This window comes from Lucilia cuprina, chromosome 4 (genome assembly GCF_022045245.1).
Source record: "Lucilia cuprina isolate Lc7/37 chromosome 4, ASM2204524v1, whole genome shotgun sequence".
Classification (NCBI taxonomy): domain Eukaryota; kingdom Metazoa; phylum Arthropoda; class Insecta; order Diptera; family Calliphoridae; genus Lucilia; species Lucilia cuprina.
In genome coordinates this window covers 20,456,743-20,478,023 of record NC_060952.1, presented here as the reverse complement: position 1 = coordinate 20,478,023, position 21,281 = coordinate 20,456,743, and the positions used below count along the sequence as shown (strand labels likewise).

Below are 21,281 nucleotides of genomic sequence, written 5' to 3'. Positions count from 1 at the left end.
TATATTTGTTTGTGTGTATGTTATGTGTGACATGTGTGCAGAGATACAAAATAAATAAAAACTTTTTTTAAAACACACTTGGTGAAGGATATAAAAGATTCGGCATAGCCGAATATAGAAATATTACTTGTTTTATAATTATTTTGAAAAATGAAGAATGCCAAATTTCCATTCGTATTTTCTCTCAGTGTGTAATGGTTTCATTCGTTTAGAATTCGTTTACTTCTACACAAAATTATGACAGATCATATTACATCTGTGCTCGTGTGAAAGGAGCTTAAAAGACATTTCAGATTGTTGACAAAACATTCGCTTTTTCGTAAAAAGAACGTAATTAAAAAGAACGTAATAAAAGGAACAAGATTGTCCCTTTTTAATTTCAGAAGCAAAAAAACGTCAAAAATTTAAAAAAAATATTTTTTGTTTTGTTTTTTTTTTTTTTTTTTTGTAAAAAATCCTCTAAATTAGCCTTACTAATTATACTTAGTGTTTATATTTTGCATACTTTTTTGGCTTTAAGGACTAAGTTTAGTTGTTGTTGTTATTATTGTTGTTTCTGTTAATATTGTATATTTGACTAAAGAAGGCCTCTTCTAAGAGGACCCATCATTAAAAACAAATGGAAACAGTTGAAAGTACTCGCGCAGCAAATAAAACCTAAAGAAAAACTAAACTTAAGCTTTGAAATGATTGGAATATTATTCACTTACTATTAGAGCGTTCAAGCAAGAAGGTCGTCATTGTCGTAGTTAATTTTTTTTTGCTTTAATTCATTAAATAAAAAAATACAACAATAAAAATTACAATAAAACAAAATTAATCCGCTTTACACTCAGGCAAAAAAATAAATCTAATAAAATTTAAAATAAATCCACAAAAAATAAAGAAAAATAAACAGTTGTTAAAGTTTTAAATAAAAAAAATATTTTCCTTCTAATTTACCCAAAAGAAGTTTTAAAACATTTAAAAACCAAAATTAAAAAATAAAAAACACACACAAAGTGTTGAATAAAAAGAACGTAACTATTTTAAAAACTGTTTAAAAATTTCAAAACCATTTAAGAGTTAAAGTGTGGGTCTGTTAAAAAATTTTCCCATTTTAAAATGCAACCCCTTAAACGTTTTACACAATGTGGCAGTTTGACCATGCTATTTGGCGTTTTCATTATTTTATTTGGTGTCAGTTCAACAGCTTTAACTACATTTGGCAAATCCAGCAATAATCCACCACCCACACCCGGTCCAATTGGTAAGTTTAAGTCTAACTTCCAGTGTATTTGCCGTGGAAAGAAATTAATTCTGTGTAGTTTACCTTCAACATTATTGATGTTTTCTTTATTTTTGTTTTTTTTAAGGGCAGAGATTTTAACGCTTAAAAATTAGGCGTTTTCTTTAGGAACAAACATGACTGGCGAAATATATAAAATTATTATTTTTTTTTAGAACAAAATCATTAATATTAATTGAACGCGTTTAATTCATTCTCATTTTAAATGTGTAAAAAAAGCTATTTATTCTTTGAACTTTTTTCTATGTCATTGTTTGTTTATAAAAATATTACCAAGTTGTGTCTGATCATTATTTATTTTAATCCTATAAACAGTGGGCTAAAATTTCAAATTTTTAATCTAATAGTTAGTTAAACCATTTGACAGTTATTACACACTTCAAAAATATGGTTGTGGTAACCATGTTCTAAGAGCAATAAATTATGGTCAAAATTATGATTGTAGCCTAAATATTTTATAATTATTGTAACAATTTAAAAATATCATATTATGATTAAATGCAGTTGAAATATATTATCATAATATTTTTTATATACCATAATATTGTTTGTTATACATTACTATATTATGATCAAAATGTCGTTAAAAATATATATCGAAATCAAATTTATTTTGATTACTAATACTGTTTCTTAAAAAAGTAAAAACTTACAATATATGACACAATTCACAAATTTCAATTTGATTCACAAAAACATAACTATATTATTATTATATACAAAGTGAAATACTTAAACATATAATGTTATAAACCAAATGAGAATTATTTGAACTAATTTTATTGATGCGTAACACAACACAGACGCAAAAGTTGTTTTGTGGCTAAAATTGTTTTGTTTTTGTACCAACAGACATAAAACAACATAACATATAATGGTTATTTATAACAACATAAAATACAATGGTTATAAAACATATAGCAACATGTCATATAATGCTTATTGTTAAGTTTAAATGGTTGTTAATAACATAATATGTTTTCATTGTTACCATTATTATGTTATTGAAAAAAATATTATTTTTCTGAGAATCATACTAAAATTTATAATTACCATGAAAAAAAAAATGAAAAAAAAAATTATTAGAGTAACAACAATATTGTTTAACAAGTATATGTTTTTGATAACAAAATATTGTTGCAGTGAACATAGTTTAGTTATAGTAACAATGTCGAACTTTGTTTTTTTCTCTGCGTGTAGTTAAAACAAAACAATAAATAAGTTTTATCAAACTCTTTCCCTAAATTTTAAAATTATCTGCACCTATCTAATAACTGCTAAAGTATTAAGCAGAGCTCAATATGAATTTGAATCTGTCACATCAGGTTATTCATATATCGTGTCATGAAATTAAAAAAAAAAATCCCGTTTTTAGCAATAATTGAGACGCTATATATTACCATTATTTATAAAATCTGAATCATCTTAAAGTCGAATCTCTCAACCTTTAAATAAAGTTTAAATCACTTTTATATCTTCTTCTTTCTTCGAGATATCTTAACATAATTTTTTAACCTCTATAAATTTTAAATTATTTTACAGCAAAATCTTCAACGGTCGATATCTCAACAAATACAAAAGATTTTTAAACAATTCAGTATTTTTCAAAAAAAAAAAAAAAAAAAATATTTTAGTCAATTTTGCTTTAGGTTGTGATATCTTGTAGAGGAAAGAAAGAAAATATAATAAAGTCTTATATCTTTATTTTTATGTCGACGGATTGGACTTTCAGATAACATAACAAATTTTTAGAAACAAAGGTTTCTTGGCCAAAAACATTTTTTTTAAACTTCATGACATGATATCTAGTAAACCTGATGTGATATTCCATATGCGGAAAGTATACTTCGGTTTCTGGGTTAAAAATTCGTTTGCCTATGTAATCTTCTTTGAAAAAGAGTTCTTGTCTATATAGGGTAATCTTCTAGAAATTAGTTCATTTATTTATTTATTTTGTATTAGCATCGGCATTAAAATGAAGACTTATAACCGGGAAACCAAAATATGATAAAGCAGGTTTTTTGTGGAGCGTCGTATGGACTCATGGATAATATATTTACATATTTCAGTTCAATTTAAAAATTTACAGTACATTTTACTCATAAAAGCATAATTGAGCATAATTTGACCTTTGTAGCATATTAAAGGCATATTTTCGAGTTTTTATAGCATATTTTACTTTTTAGTGTATATTTTGATGTTTTTCGCTTTAGTTTTTTATATTTCTATTTTTTTTTAAATTAAAAAAAAAATAAAAATAGTCCATTAAATCAATTATCAAAATCTTGTAGCATGAAATATTACATTAAATGTTGAGTTTTTCAATGTTAAAAAAATAAAAAAAATAGTTTTTAGGGCATATTTTTAAATTTTTTAACTGCATATTTCAAGCGCTTAAAACTCTTTTTAGTGCACACTTGTGGTTTCCCTGCTCATAACAATAACTATTATCAAATCTGGTCGGGATCTGTTAATTTTAAAGCATATATTAGTCTTTATTAAATATATAAAGATATTTAGAGTTCAATCTATATCCAATCCATTTTTCGAAAATGGTTCTTATGTTTAAAATGACATTAATATGTTAATAAAATTTAGCATATTTATATTAAAAAATCGATACATTTTTTAATTGTAGGACCTTCTCTATCATCACTAATGTTAAAGGCAACAAAAACTATTCATCGTTTGCAAACAATAGATAGTAAATATGTATATAAAAACTAGTTATTGTTTAAAACACAAAAACGATGTTTAATATCTACTATCTTTAGTAAACGATAAAATATTGATAGATCTTGATTTGAAATTTTTGAGTTACAGAGATAAGTAATAAAACCTCATGAATGTTTGGCATCTCTCAAGAGGCTCAATGGTCTAGGGGTATGATTCTCGCTTTGGGTGCGAGAGGTCCCGGGTTCAAATCCCGGTTGAGCCCAACTTTTTATATATATTTTTTTTCATATCTGAACAAATAGACAGTTTATTCAAATATTATTAAATATCAAAAACAAGTGGGAAGGTATAGTCGTGCATGGCCAAAATTGGCTTTAATTTTGATACATTTAAACAATTTATTGGTGAAACTAATGTTCTCATAGACATTTTATATAAGAATAGGGGCCTGGCTGATTCTTGGATTACCCACCATCAGAGAACATTTCGCTTAACTTTTATACCTTACACCACTATTGTGGGGAGGGATATTATGCGTTTGAGCTGATGTTTGTAAGACCCAAAAATATTGGTCCTACACCCAACCTAAAGTATACCAATCGGCTCAGAATACCAATTCTGAGGTGATTTAGCTACATATGTTCATCCGTCCGTTTGTCTTTGTGACCATGTAAACCAGAGGAGCTCAAAATTGCCATTTCATAACACGCGTGGTAGGGTAAGAAGATTCTGCTGGTGCTAAGTTGATACACATACACTAAAGGTTAAATTCTTCTTATTTTTATAATGAGCAATATCAGTTGGTTGCTGGTCAGCACTTCTCGAAGCAAGGTCTGTGTGCGACGTTTTTAAAATACAAACAGAAATACAACCACAAAAGAAATCCGAATTAATGTTGGAGAACACGAGAGAACAGTTGATAGTTTTAAAATCTGTCAAAATCCATAATAAATATTTGACATTTAGCATATACTTTATAGTTTGTAGTCATTTTATTAGTATACTTTTATTATGAATTGAATTTTGTTTTCTGCTGCTTTACCAACACAAATAAGATTATGGTGGTCTATGGTAGTATGTTATTGAGCACCACTGATGTAAACCTTGTGTGCACGCTACAGATCTCAATTTTCGATATAATTTGATGAAATTTGGCACATACGTTTCTTTTAGTCCAGGGACGAACCTTATTAAAAATTGCAATCGGTCAATTATTCTGCCTAGCCCACATACAACCGTATCCCCGACTAGAGCCTTTGTTCTCATAACTACGTTAAAAGTTCTCTTATGTTAAACTTCCCTTCAGAAAATGACCTTTTGACCTTCGAGGTTAAAATGCACTTATAAACACTAATAACACGATTAAATTCTACATGAATAAGCTTAAAGTAAACGTAAATTCCATTTACAAGGATAGGCCCATATTAACCCTACTCCCATATGAGCCCTCTTGCAGAAAATCCCTCTCTTTATCCACAATGTGACTGGTGTAGGGTATCATATGGTCGGACATGCCCGATTTTACATTCGTGCTTGTTTGAAATTGAAGCCTTATAAAAAACAAAGACAAAGGTCAGAGGTTTTGGAAAAAACACTGTTGTGTTTCAAAATTACAAAATCATAAAAAAATAATGAAATTCTATTAACAACTGATTGCTTTATTAGACATATTAATAAAATGTAATTTAAATAAATATTTTCTCATATGATTTAATTAGATTAAAATTATAGGCCTACAAATAAATTTGAACAGTTAACGTCCACATATTAGTACCATTCATGTTCATTTGATTTATATTTGATTACAATGTAAATATTGCCATTATCAATAATTGTATGTCAATAAAGTGTCATACGATATACATTGTCTGAACTTTAGGTAACCTAAGAATATTTGTATAAAACTTACAAACATATATATATATATGCGACAAATAGAAATTAAATTTCGACAGGTGCTGGTTTTCTATTATTTACAGTTTTGACACTTGTAACCTTTAATTTATAACTCGTTATCGCCTTTTCTAAAAAAAGGAACAATATGTACATACCAATAACGATTTTAAAAACGACAGGTATTTGTACATAATTTGAAAAAAAAGCTTGTCAAGTTAAATACATAGTAAGTAATTAGATACACATGTATTTATGTACAATGTACATACTTTTTTGTAATTGGTATTATTAGCCACTTAAGATGTAATTAACAGAGAGCTTAATTCTGTATTGAAATAATTTTATTTCAAGTGCCACTGTGCAATATTATTAAAACAATTAAAAAAATTGTTTACATTTAAACATTCTCATTATCAGTTTTATTTATAAATGAAATTAATTGTATATGTTGAATACCATGATTGGTTTAAATCCCCAATATGCTGTCACAATATGTAAATTAATACTGACCCAATGACTCAAGTTTTGCAGTGATAAAACATATAAAAAAACAAGTAATATTTCTATATTGGGCTGTGCCGAATCTTATATACCCTTCACCAAGTATGTTTTAAAAAACAGTTTTTTATTTATTTTGTATCTCTGCACATATGTCACACATAACATACACACAAACAAATATAAACTGTAGCAGAAAGAAATATTAACCGTTGTACTGTAATACCACCGTTAAACTGTACTACCACCCTCGAAGAAATATCAGAGCTGTATTACCAACATATTACTGCTTTATCTCCTTGTTCTTGTTATACCCAATTACCTTCGTGAGAACAGAACAGCATGTAATCATACAAAAAATACACAGCTGAATAAAACTAAATACATCTCCACACGCACATGTACATCTTAATCCAATTCACAGTGTTGTTGTTGCTTTTTTAACAAAGCATGAAAAAAATGTGGCTTTTTTGATGAAATTTTCAGAGGTTGTCTCGGATTTTTGGTCATATCTCCGTTATTTATAGACCGATTTTGCTTATTTTAAATAGCCATCTTCTCGAAAGCATGTCTAACTGAATTATTGAAGATTCGAATCTCGCCGATATCTGGGACCTCTAAAAACTGATTTCAACAGACAGACAGACGGACGGACATGGCTTAATCGACTCCGCTATCTATAAGGATCCAGAATATATATACTTTATAGGGTCGAAAAATTATATTATAGAAATTACAAAGTGAATGACAAACTTATATATACCCTTCTCACGAAGGTGAAGAGTGTAAAAATTCAAAAGTGTAAACAGCTGATGCAAAAAATTTATACAACTTTTATAAAAATAAACATTAAAATGTTTGATTTATTGATTTGTATAAATTATGGAGACTTCAAATACATTATTTTGTTATACCCTACACTACTTTAGTGGGGAGGGTATATTGGGTTTGTGCTGATGTTTGTAACGCACAATAACATTGGTCATTTACACACCTTAAAGTATACCTATCGGCTCAGAATCATTTTCCGTCCGTCTGTTCATCCGTCCATCTAAACCTTGTAATCGCAATTTTGAAGTTAATTCAATGAAATTTGTACATGATCTTCTTTTGTCCCAGGAACAAAGTCTATTGAAAATTATTAAGATCGGTCCAATTTTTTCGCCTAGCACTCATATAACTGAACTCCCAATAGGGCTTGTTAAACTTGTAATCAAACTATAGGTAGCTGCACAACCAAGTTCTATATTTAGCCTGGACGATCTTCATGAATTCCATAATAATAGGGCCTCATTCGACCCTAGCCCCTATCAAACCCTTCAAAATTTGACTTAAATGTCTACAGTTTTATTTTAGAATAACTAATCTGATTATAAATTGGTATTTGATTGCTAACTCAAAACCCCGCTATATATAAGCTTAAAAGGAGAAGGTTATTTTTAGGCAGTCAGAGGGAAGTCTAGTCCCCCATCTGTGACACAAATAAAAGAAATCTATCTTTCGAACATCAACTTCTGAGAGATGGAAATAAGCACGGCTTATAGTGGCCATTATAAAGTGAGATAATGCAAGTCTCTGGCACAAAAATTGTTAGACCTCAATAACCTTTCGCATACGTAAAAGCCCTATTATATATACCTTTGCGTTACCTTGTTCTAAATATAGAACATTTGCGGACCAATCTAGATATCCTGAGCACACTAGAGAGAAATATAATCGCAGGTTAACTGTCAGTTTAAATTCAAATATTTGACCAGTATATTCTATAGTATCTGGTCTAGTTTACTGCACGATGGGATACTCCGTAGGTATTCAGATATCGTAAGTTCGCCTAGTTTTCTCGATAATACTGCGAAAAGTCGATATATCAAGAGCATACTACTAAAACATTGCAAAATATTTTATAATCAACTTAGTTTTTATGACAAAATGCCATTTCGTAGAGTTTAGACTGATGCCCCCCGGGGCATGTTTCCCTGATGTGAAATCCACATCATTGTGTATTGTAATCCTAGAGTAAAAAGCTGCTACCAGTACATCTAGTCTGACAGAACTTAAACACTGGTGTTTACATGCTTGTCCTTGGATGATTTGGAAAACGGGGTCTGACCAGAGCACCACACAATCTGATATTACGGGTGGCCAGTTACCCACAGGACTATGTATTGGCTGGTCAGTTGGTTAATAGATGTGGTTTAAACCTAAACAACAGGATGGGGTGCTTGATTGAAAGATTGATACACGGTGAAATATAATTTTCACGATTTCCTAGATTCTAGAAGCGGTACAATTACGGAGCATGACAGTGGATTAATAAAATATTGGATTTAAGCTAATAATGCTAAGATTGGGTATACGAGGTGGAGTTTATTTGATATTTATTACTGATGTTTATTTCATGTGCTTCATTGGAGTTTACTCCAAAACATGCTCAACTAATCACAGTGACCACTGAAATAAAGTCTTGTCAATTAAAATAATCCATGTTTCGAACTACCCATTATGTGCCCTAGGAGCTGTTGCTGTATCAACAGTGTAGTTGGGCAATTGATTGAATTTGTCGAGGTTAGATTGAATTTGTTCATGACATATGTCCTTCACCCACGGGGCAATCTGTGTGTAAGATACACAAAGGGGCAGTGCTGAGTTGTTAATTTTTACTCACTCAGTGGATGAAAAAGACTATAGTGAAACAGGCCGTCAATGCAGGTGTTGACATAAAGCATTTTGACTTCACATCAGGTGCATACTACCAAACCAAACAAAATACCATTTCGAAGAGTTTGGACTGCATATGTCTTTTCTACACACATATAATAGCTTTTGCTACTCTTTTAAATCCACATCAATGTCAAGATATTTTACAATGTCAAAGAGTGTATATTTTACTTCCGTTATATCGTCGTATAGGTTTAAGTCTTGCACAACCGTGAATCAGGCTCCAGTAATAAAGGGTTAATAGTGACAGTAACATTTAGTCTAATACAAAATCAACTACTTTATTATTAACCCACGAGTTAATGTGAGGTTTTTTGGTATTAGTCCGATTTCATCAATTTTTAATCGGTTTTAGGTCAAGAGAAAAGTATGTGTCAAGTTTCATTATACTAAAAATTTTGACCTATAACGAGTGCACAAAATTAACATGGACACGACGAACAAACTGACAGACGAACAAATCTCAATAGACAAAAGTGCGTGTTTTTGTGATGTGGTGTATCAATATTTCAATGTGTTGTTTCTAGGGCACAAATTTTAACTTAAACTAAACACACGTTATCTAGAAACCCCTATTTCTTCTTGATTTTATAACATTAAACAAATTAATTTTCTCTCCTTCTTTATTTTCAGTCAAAGGCCGTGAATGCAATACACATGACGACTGTGCAGCGATAGAAAGATCAAGTTGTGTAAAAGATCCGGATGATTTAAAGTTGCGTTGTTTGTGCGGAGATGATACACCACCTAATAATGGTCTATGTGCAGATGTTTTAAAGGGTAAGTCCATAATACGCAGAATCGTTGTTCATAAATTTTTATTTACTTTATGTACAAATAAAAAGAAGACTTTGAAAAAACTACATACATATGTAGATAGTTGGTTGCATCACTTTAATTGCTTCAAGTTTTAAAATGTATAATGATTATGTTTATTATGTTCTTGAGAAATGTTCTAATTATGTGTTGCAGCATCATAGTTAAATACATAAAAAAACATTTTGAAAATGTTTTAAATTTTATGTACACTGAAAATAAACCTTTGATAAACGCTTGTGAATAAGGCAATTAAAATTTAGCAGTAATTCTTGAAGAAGTTATTATGTCTAGTGACTACTCGGTTCTAAATCCTTATTGCTTGAGGTTTTGTTTTTGGCGGAACGGAAAATTATAGTTATAGTTATATACGTTAGACTCTGGGGTGAATTAAAACGAGTTAGTAAAATTTAAAATATGGTTGACAAAAAAAAAAAAAAACAAAGAAATACAATTAGCTGAAGTATTCTATCATTGTGAACGTAGACTAAATATTAGAATTCATTTAGTGTAACATCTTATTTCTCTAAGTGTAATGAAAAAGGTTTAAATTGTTGTAAATGATAATTAAACACTGCAACACATTGACATGACGTATATTTGTTTTTTACCTATTATTTATACTACGTGTATATATCTCTATATTTAATAAAGAAAACAAAAATTTTGTTTTGTCAAAGAGGGTTGCAGTTTTAAGTAGTTCTAATTTTAGTTTGTATCAAATTAAAAATGCCCAAATATGTTTCATTTCAGTAAAAGTGTAAACTTACACGTTGGCTGTTGAGATGTGATGATGATTTTTAAAAATAGATTTTTATTTAAAACTCCTAAAATAAGCTATAAATTCGCAAATAACTTCTTAATTGGGAAACTGTTAGCTAAAACGCATGAACCCTTTAAAATATATAAATTTGTCATTTCAATTGTTATTTTAACAATATAATTTTTCCGATCCTATTCTGAATACTTACAGCGAAGTCGATTATGCCATGTACGTCTGTCTGTCTAGATTGTGAAATCAATTTTCTGATGACCTCAGATTTATTTAGTAGGTTTCTATAAAAAATGTGCAAAATAAGTTCATAGTAAAGGAGATATGGACAAAAATCTATGACAACCTCTGAAAATTTCGTCGAAAAATTAGTTTTTATACCCTACAGCTAGTATAATGGGAAGGGTATTATATGTTTGTACTGATATTTGTAACACCCAAAAATATTGGTCCCAAACCCATCTTAAATTGATAAAATTTGGCAAATACTCTTTTTTTGAGGCAAGGACGCTATCAAAATGGTTGAAATTGGTTCATTAAATCTCCTAGCTCCCATACAACCATACCCTCCGAATACATCAACAAAAATCAGCAAAACTTAGTTTTATAGAACTCTAAATGACACTACCGTTTTTTGTAATGATCGGACCTAATTTGACCCCAATTTGGCCCCAATACAAAAACGACTTCAGAAAATGTCTTTAAGGTCAAAATTCATTTATAAACACTAATAACACGATTAAATTCCACACAAATTTGAAGTAGACGTAAATTCCTCTACCAACATTTATAAGGAGTAAGGGGTAAATATGGGCCTAATATTTACTAATACTTCCCCATAAATCCTCTTATGGAAAATCTATTTTTTTGTCAACAGTAAGTAAAAAATTAAATGCTTTATTTTTTAAAAAATAATTCACATTTTATAACATACTGACTCGTGTAAGGTATCATATGGTCGGCCATGTCCGAATATAAATTCATACTTGTTTTTACATACAGAAGCATGATAACAACAATAACATTCAGGTTGTGCTTGTGTGTGTACTTTATGTTTGCTTGTTAATAAGAAACAGTAAACCGCTGGAAACAACAACAACGTTTAGTATTTCTTTTTGTTTTTTTTTTAAAAAAACATGCATTGATAACAAAAAGTGACATTTTCTGTCGTTTTGTGTTGCCATACTGAGAGATTTAAACTAGTACTCAAGGCCTTCAAAAGGGTTTCACTTAAGATTAAATTTATTTTTAGTTTAACTAATATGATCAGTAATTTGCATTCGATCGCCAACTCAAAACTCCGCTCTAAATGAGCATTTTTAAGTCGGTTGTCATTTGTGAAACAGTATCTCTGAAACTATTAAAGATATCATAAGAAAATTTCATATGGTTTGAACTGAGCTGTTTACGTGTTGATTTAAAGTTGCTAGTGAACATAGGCTGAATGGCCTCAAAATTATCCCTCTTTAAAAATTACTTTTCAAATTATCTATAATATTGAACATAGAAATATAAAATTAAACATTTACCCCCGTATTTATGAAGATATTAATCGATTACTTTATATATTTTTAAAATATATATTTTATAACCTTAAACAAATCGGGAGAAAAATCTGTCACGTACGATATTAAAAAATTTTCATTATAAAATTAATTTTTTTTTATTTAAAAATTATGGATTACTAATGTAAAATATGCCCCATATGTAAGAAATTAAAACAAAAAAGATACACCTACAGAATTTGCAGATTTTCGTATATACTATTTTCTATTTTCAATATAGTATTCTTTAAATGGAACAGAATGACAAAATTGTTTTCCAAGTACTCCTAATTTTACAAAATCTATACCACTCTGAAGGCGTGCGAATATCACATACAATCGTATGGAATTGCCTATATGATACTGATGAAATGAATCATTGTTTTTGAAATAATACATATTAACTCTTACACGTATACGGGACTCCGGTGTCCCAAGATTTTTTTTTAATTTTTCTAAATTTTTAGCGTAATTTTGAGTACATGGCTACAGTAAATGGTTATTTCCAAAGAAAAATAAGTTATTTTTGTAAATAACTAAAAAGTTTAATATCCTGTTATCGAAGGATAACACTTTTCTTCAAAAATTATCAATATACGTCAAAATAAAGTGTGTGGTGAAGTCATATCCATAAGAAAATCAGCGGTTTAGTTTTATGAAAACATAAAACGATAAATGTAAGTAGGATCCTAAAGAAATTCTAAATTTATGAGTACATTTGCGATGTTTGTTAGCCTATGGAGGATTTCTGTATCTGCTCTGAATAAAACTTATTAACTATTATGTTGCTTCTTTAAAATTTACCTGCATACAAAGTTGCAAATGTTTATCTCTCAATATGTACTCAATTATGTACTTATAAAGATAACCAATGCGTATACGCAATATGATATTCAAATAAAAAAGTGCGTATACGTTATACATGAACATATACATATATATGCAGCTAATGTATTTAATAAAGATAACCAAGGCGTATACGCAATATGATATTCGAATAAAAAGTGCGTATACGTTAATACATATACATATTTATGTAGCTAATTACTTTATTTTAATATCCTTGTGTTTGATATTTGTTTTTGAATATTGAAATTGTGTTTGCAATTTTCTTTTAGTTTTGATTTGTTGAAAAGCGGAAATGAAATGTGCATACAAGTACATTTTATTGCTTAATGCATTTATTTTAACAAACAAACTAAAAAAACCTTGTCAATGGACTGTACACTAACAAATAGTTTGTCCTTGTTATATGTTATTTTATTATTTCATGTTTAATAAAAAAAACTGTTACAAGATTTTTTAAGCACGATTAGTATTTTGTTTTAACAAACGTTAAGTTGATGATTTCTCTTTCTATTACTACATTTGTGAACCTTAACCTTAACACAACCCGGGAGGAGGTCTTAACAGCAAAAAATAAGGAAATAATAATCAACTTTTTTTGCGATTAACAAGCTATGCAAATCAAAAGTTAAAAATGATAAATTAAGCTATTTTTTAACATGTTTAATTTGAAATTTCAATTGAGTGGCACACAATGGTCCCAGAATATATCGTTATTAATGATTTATTCTAAATAAAACCATAACATTTTTTTTATTGTTTGATTATTTAAAAAAAAATGGTAATTTTTTTTTTACCATAATAACTTTATGATTATTTCCTTTTACACATTTCCTGTTTTATTTCATTTCCATGCAGGTCTACGCCACAAATGCGTCAGTAGCAATGACTGTGAAGATGGTCTAGTGTGTCAGTATGAAAATTCAAATCGTACCATTGGTGTGGCCAAGTTTATGTCAACAAAAGCTAAAATTTGTTTATGTGATAATGAAAACGGTTATTTTGAAGATTTAGTGCATGATATTTGCAGTGGCGGTAAGTAGTAAAGAAATTATATTATAATGTAAAAAATTATTCTATTATAAAAAATATTTCTTTTCTTTAATTAAATTTCAGCGGCAAATCTTATTATATCATTTTTATCGATCGTGATGCCATTTGTTATTTATGCCAGCTTAAAGAGTTATTTCTAAAACAAATAATTGCTAATATTACTTTTTTCTTTTAATTGTATCTTATGTTTTTTTTTATTTAAATGTAGTGTAGTAAAAGCACACATTTTTTTCCAATTTTCATTGCAAACAAATAAAATAATATTGTAGTTACATAAATATTATAACAAAAAAAAATATTAGTTTAGAAATTTTTTGTCAATTATCAATCATGAGTGCATAAAAGAAAAACAAAAGTTTTAGCAAATAAATAGCAATAAAATAAAAAAAAAACTTAATAAATAAAAACATTTTTTTATTAGCTTGTAAAATTAAAATTAAATATTTAGATTAATACACAATTTTAATTAAATCATAGCTTTGTGTCTGTCTTATTTGGCTTAGAAATGAAATATGTTTTTCTTTCCATTATATTTATTAATTAAAAATAAATATTTACATTTTGTGAACAGCAAAATTCCAATTTTTTATATAAAATATTTAATTTTAATGAATTTTGTTGTAAAGTATTAGGGACTTATTTATAAACATTTATCAAAGGTTTATAAAACAAATTTCCATTTTCAAAATTCGTTCTATAAAACTTTGATAAATGTTTATGAATAAGGGTTTTACCACTTATTTATAAACACAATTTTAAATTCTAAACGATTTATAAACCAATTTTTGTATGAAAATTTCGTTCTATAAACCTTTTATAAAATAAACTGTTGTTTTAGATTATAATACGTAAAAATGAGAATAAGATATAGTGGGTGTGGCGTTTCAATTGGGCGTTGGCACTGACAGTGCCCACTTGCAGACAATTTTAGTTGTTTCGCAATAGTAACAGATAAGATTTTAAAATTAAGTAAAATATGAGCTGATTCCGTTCGAATTCTGAAAGTTGCATTCCATGAACATTAAGATTAATTTGTTAGTTTTTAGTTAGTATTCAGTGGAGGATATATATGCATATATCGGTCATGCATATATCGGGAATCGAACCCACACCTCCGGTCTACTAGATTAGAACACTAACCTACTAAAGACCACAATTGAAGAAGATTAACTTAGGCCACACAATTGCCTTTTTCAGGAACGAACTACGAACCTTCTAAAACATTTACCGATTTCAAAGTTCAATTCAATAACGCCAGATCATTCATTTCCATTAAAAAAAAAAATTATCAGAAATCAGTTTTTCAGAATTCCTTACAACTTTTCTGAGATATTTTTTATTGTTCCGGAGAAATATCTAAAACAAAATCGCTCCCAAGACGATGTACTGGTAATCTCTGACAAAGTATTACATCGTTTCATCATCATCTTCGCAAGTTCTACATTCGTCTGAATATAAACCCTCACTAAAATGGTGCAGGGTATAACGTATATGAATCGGCGTAGAATCGAAAATTGGTTTTCCTGAATTCTTTAAAACTTTTCCTGAGATATTGATTGTTCTGGAGAAATATCTAAAACAAAATCGCTCCCAACACGATAATTTGGCAATCTAAGATAAAGGGTTACAGCGTTTATACCCTACAACCACTAAAGTGCTTGTAAGGTATAAACAGAATCGGCATAGAATCGTTTCTGAATCGATTAAGCAATGTCCGTCCGTCTGGCTGTCTATATAAAGCTGGCTGTCTATAAAAAGCTTGATAATTAATGAAATTTTTTGACCCAAGATCGAATCCTATTTAAAAAGGTCTTAAGCACCCGTACAAAAGAACCTCCCGAAGAGGACTTTTGAGCTCGTAATTATGTTCAATAGACTTGTATATTGATTAACTTTTATACAAGCATTTAGCTCCCACACAAAGTCCCCTTCAGAAAATTACTTGAATGTTCAAAGCTCATTTATAAACAATTTAGAAAATGTTGAAGATAAATTATTTATTATAAAAAATAAATTACATTTAATATTCATAAATAGTCTATGGTATAATATGATCAGCCATGCTCGACTTTTCTTTCCTAACACGACTTTTCCGGGACAGACTCGTCCCGACAGAAACTATATTTTGTAAAAGGATAATTGTAATCTGATTTTTTTTTTGCAAATCTGTGGTAAAAAAATCAAAAGTACATAAGTTCTTTATTTGATATTTTTCAGGAGAAGGTTTTAAAGTTTTAAATACATTTTAAAATTTTCAAAAGTTCTAAAAGAATTCTCATCAATCCTTATATTAAATTAAAAAAAAAACTCTGTATAATTAATAGAAAAACAGAACAATCAATACAATTTTCAGAAATAAAAAAACAAACATATCAGATCCATGAAATATAAAAAAAAAATACTGTGGCACTTAAGGAAACTAATTAATTTTAAAAAAGTTAAATAAATATATTTAAAATAAATACTTGAAAATATGAAACATGGCTAATATTCAGTAAATATAATGAAAATTTAGAGTAGTCTAATAAATTGAAGCAATTTTTTTTAAATAAAAAACAACTTGCAATAATCGATAAAATAAATTTCTAATATAATATTAATTGAATTGGAATTATTAACTTTAAATATACAAAAAGCTTGTTAAATAATTATAATAAAATTTAATTGTTTTAAATTAATAATAATAAAAATATTCTAACAAAAACGCAAAATAAGTAATAAATATATTGAAGTAGCTAAAAATATTTTTTTTATCTTTTTAAATCAAAATTAACAACTAACACGAATAATATGTAATAATAATTGAATGCATTTTAAGTTTAAGTTTTATCAATTAATATGCTTTAAAATGTCGTTATTTTAATTTGTCAAAAGCATACAAATACACAAGATATATTTAAATATTTTTATTGCCTTTATAATAATAAATATCACTATAAAAATTATATGAAATGTATTATTATTGTTAGTGAGAAAAAAAGAAGAAATAATTTAAATTGTTTACACAGAATACACAGACATTTATTAGCGTTAAAAAATCTATATACAATATCTACATAGTATAAACAAATATATATATTGTAAACAAATTTCATACCTTTAAAATTTTTAATAAAAAGTCCAATAAAATAAAAGAAAACAAACTCTAAAAAATTGTTGAAAATTTTGTTATTTTTTAAGAGACTTTTAAGGAAAGAGTTTGTTGTTAATTTTATCGTATTAGGTCTGTTCACATGAAATACTTGCAACGAGAGAGATTAAATCCAAATCCTCAAAAATATAACGTAATATTATATTATTAACGCTTAAGACATGTTTCCGCATGCAACGCAAACGAAATACATTTGCGACGAAAAAACTTACTTTTTTCGGTACAAATGTATGAAATTTCGCTTTCGGCACCGATTACTGTGTATGTTAAAATGCGCCTTCAGGGGGGCCTTTACGCGATCACACTTTATGTACGTACTTAGACTCTAATGAAAAAAAAAATACAATGAAATTCCATATGTATAACAAAAATAATAGTCAAATTATTTATATTTTTTGTATTTACACTATTTGTATAAAACAAAAACAAACAAAAATGAAAACAGCTGTTTTACTTATTTTGTAAAAATATATCCTTGATCTTTAACTTGCTTGTGAAACATTTTAAAAAATTAAGACAGTCATACGACTTTTAAATTTTCCATCTATATTTTCTCTTAAAATATGATGGTTTCATTACATATTGTGTTAGACTATATCATCCTTACTTATGACAGATCGTATAACTTGTGTGCATGTGTGAAGAGGGCTTTAACCAATATGGTTAAAATCACATGCATTTTACGTAATATCGAAATAATTACCTTTGCAAACATTTTTCTTTCAGAAAAAACACAAAAGAGTTGGATGGCAATAAAGTAAACAAAAGTCAGTTGTTCAATTTTGTATTGAAATTTTTGTGGTTTTGTGTTTACACGATTTGTACAAAACAATAACAAAGTATGATGGAAACAGCTGTTTTACTTTATTGTATGTGTTTACATAAAAATACATCCCTGATTTAATGCGACCTGATAGTTTTTTGAATCATTTCAATAAATGAAGAGAGCCATACGACTGTCAAATTTTCCATTCGTATTTTCTCTCAATATGTAATGGTTTCATTACATATTGCGTAATGAAGAGTACGGATGGGATCGTCTACCCATCCGTACTTTTCTACACAAAATTTTGATAGTGTAAGGCCGGCATAAGTAGACAAGCAATATTGCAGCAAAGTGTAAATACTTACTTTTTGATGAATAACTACTTGTTCGACGATGACTAAAAAATAATTGGTTACAAATATGCTTAGCCGACTTTTTGGATTTTAACCAAGCTTTACAGTTATTTTCTCTGTTTATTAGTCTGTTTACTTACTTAATGCTTCATTAACAAGTTATTTAATCATGCAATCTGAAATAGTTTTTACACAAATTTAAAAATCAATATTTCTTTAAAAAAAACTTCTAATATCGACTAGGGTAAGAATCACTAACAAATTTCTAATTAGAAGTGCGCTATAGACAATTGACTACAAATCCTATAAGAAACAAATAAATGTTATTGGTAACTACCTCTCATTACCCACTAATGTATGAAATAACTACTCATTACCAAATTTTTATTTATTTTTTCTAGGTTGCAATATTTTGCAAAATGTTTACACTCTTGTTTTTTTTTTGTATTTTTTTGCAAGTTTTTTGAGCTAATAAAACCTTTTTTAGTAACAATTGTTACTAACTAGTCACAACTATAAGTTATTGAACAGAGCTATTGTTTATGTAAAATTTTTGAAAATATTTGAAACCTACAATTATTTAAAATTCACTTTTTCGTTACATGTGTTTTAATAAAAATACATTACAAGTATAATGAAAATCTATGTATTTTATTTATATATCAATATAACTTATTTTTGTAATAAGAAACAGAGCTGGAATATCCAGTATTTTAAATTTCATAAATTCTTCGTCGAAGGTTTAAAGGTTCTCTAGATTGAAAAAATCTCTAAGTTTTCTCTGTTTCGCTATTTTTGATGAATTATATTAATTATAAAACTTACATTATTCTTAATAACAGTTCACTCACTTTTCTTTTAAAAAAATCTCAATTTTCCACACCTGATGTGAGGAATAAAATAATAACATTCTTTCACAGCACAGCACGCGACTTAACAGGAATAAATGTCACGACAAATATTCACTCAAAACGATTAAGTATTTTCATTATTGTTCCATAAAATAATCACTGATTTAAATTTAACGACGTCAGAGAAAAAAAAAAAAAAACAAAGTAAAAAATGATAAAATTACAAAAATAACAATAAAATCACGAAACTATTTTGAAGGATGAGTACGTGGACAATGCTAGTAGTGGATTGCATGTTAAGACAAACAAACAAGACACAATTCTACTTACATGTTCATGAGTCCAGTAAACTCTTAAATGTCAGATATTGGTCATTGAAGTTAAAGAAAATACATACACAAAAAGATTTTCAAGAATTTTGAAAGTATGTATGTATGTACTTTTGACGTCACCGTTATGGCGCCCTCTCAAGTAGTTGATGGCGTCATTAAAGTTTAAAGGGACAAGAGGGTGGTGTGATATGTGGAGCTGACTGTGAGTTTGAGTTAACAATCATTTTTATTAATCATCAGTTTACAGACGTCTGGTGTAGTGATTAATAATAATTGTATTGTTCTTGTTTTAGTTTCTGTTGAACTTTAGAAAATTGTAGTTTTTTTCTTTTTTGATATGGACAGAAAGGAAACACTTTTGTTGGAAATTTATTACAACATAAAAGTAAGTAAATAATATTAAGGTGTTTCAGTTAGCTTGAAATGAATAAAAGGTTATAAATGTTTTTCTGTAACATATTGTACATATCAGATGCTCATATTAGACCTGTGTTAAAATGTACATTTTGTGAACTCCGCCCAAACCATCAGTTGTGTTAGAGAGTATAAATAAGTTTGTCCTTCTATGCATAACACCAAGAAATATTCATTTGAGTCCCAACTAAGTATATATATATATATATTCCACGTCCTTATGAAATTCCTAGTCAAGTTAGCTATGTCCTGTCTTTCTGTCTGCCTAAAACTCCCTCACGTTAAAACTAATTAAAAAAGTCTGCCGAATTCAGCCTAAATATTCATCTAAGCAGTTTGGCATTAAAAATCAGCAAATTGGTTCACAACGTAAAAGGTTATGAATAAAAATGTCGGACTACCTTGGAAAAAACGTTTTTTCCTAATTCTCGAAGACTTTTTTTCAGAATCTACCAAATATAATGTGAAGAAATTTGTCAGACCTATAGTTTTTCTTCCAGGGAGTAATTATGTTTAAATTTAAAACAATCGAATCAGAATTTTCCATCTTGATTCTCATCTTGACATTCAAGATTAGTACTTAAACGTTATCCATAAATGTCGGTCTGAGACCGAAATTTTATCAAAAATTTAGACCAATTTTATACAAAATTTTATGTCATCTCAAAGTTTCCTTTGAATTTGGGGTTCTTGTGTTGATTAGCCAAGACAAATCATATAAGTATTAGACAAATTTTGATGTGAAATGAAATTTGTGCTGAAATTTTTATGAAATATAGGACATCCTGAGACTATTTTCGAATTCAAAGTAGATTTAAATCTAAAGTACAGTTGTCCTCGGTTTCAAGATCTCGAAAATACAAAATAAATTGTTCACAATTTAAAAAAAAAGAATGGAGAATTAGGATGAAACAATGAACATAGGTTAATTTTGAGGCAATTTTCGGATTCATCATGGAAATTTACCAGAATTGGACCTATTTGATTCTGAAACTTTTTTCGGATTCAACATAGATTTAAATCTTAATTAAAATTGTTAAATTGTGAACACAAATTGTTCACAATTTAAAAAAAAGAATCGGTAATTTGGATGAAGCAATGGACATAGGTCTATTCTAAGTTAATTTTCAGATTTAGCATGTGAATTTCCGAATGAAAATTCAAAACGATTTTCCTACGAAATTGAATTTTATCTCATAATTTTCGAAAATTTTCTCTACATATAATGGGTTCATGGGTCTTGTCTATATTATCAAGTTAGTATTATGAATTTTTAGAAAAAACTATCATCGAAACAATTGGTAACA

General features: G+C 28.2%; 1 protein-coding gene and 1 non-coding gene across 2 annotated transcripts; both read left to right on the top strand.

Annotated features, from left to right (window-relative positions):
- The first annotated feature begins 912 nt into the window (after positions 1 to 912).
- On the top strand, positions 913 to 14,360 carry LOC111680091. The gene is made up of 4 exons (XM_023441712.2): positions 913 to 1,249; positions 9,710 to 9,856; positions 13,913 to 14,089; positions 14,171 to 14,360. The coding sequence occupies exons 1-4, from the start codon at positions 1,105 to 1,107 to the stop codon at positions 14,245 to 14,247; spliced, it is 546 nt and encodes a 181-aa protein (XP_023297480.1). The 5' UTR covers positions 913 to 1,104; the 3' UTR covers positions 14,248 to 14,360.
- Positions 4,155 to 4,226, top strand: Trnap-ugg. The gene has a single exon. It is a non-coding gene; the product is annotated as a tRNA-Pro (tRNA).
- Positions 14,361 to 21,281: the final 6,921 nt, after the last annotated feature.

What these genes read in the sequence shown, in the direction of transcription:
- LOC111680091 (XM_023441712.2), top strand. Translation starts at nt 1,105, where the DNA reads ATGCAACCCCTTAAACGTTTTACACAATGTGGCAGTTTGACCATGCTA. An exon ending in ACCCACACCCGGTCCAATTG is followed by an intron (nt 1,250 to 9,709) that starts GTAAGTTTAAGT and finishes CTTTATTTTCAG; the next exon opens with TCAAAGGCCGTGAATGCAAT. An exon ending in ATGTGCAGATGTTTTAAAGG is followed by an intron (nt 9,857 to 13,912) that starts GTAAGTCCATAA and finishes ATTTCCATGCAG; the next exon opens with GTCTACGCCACAAATGCGTC.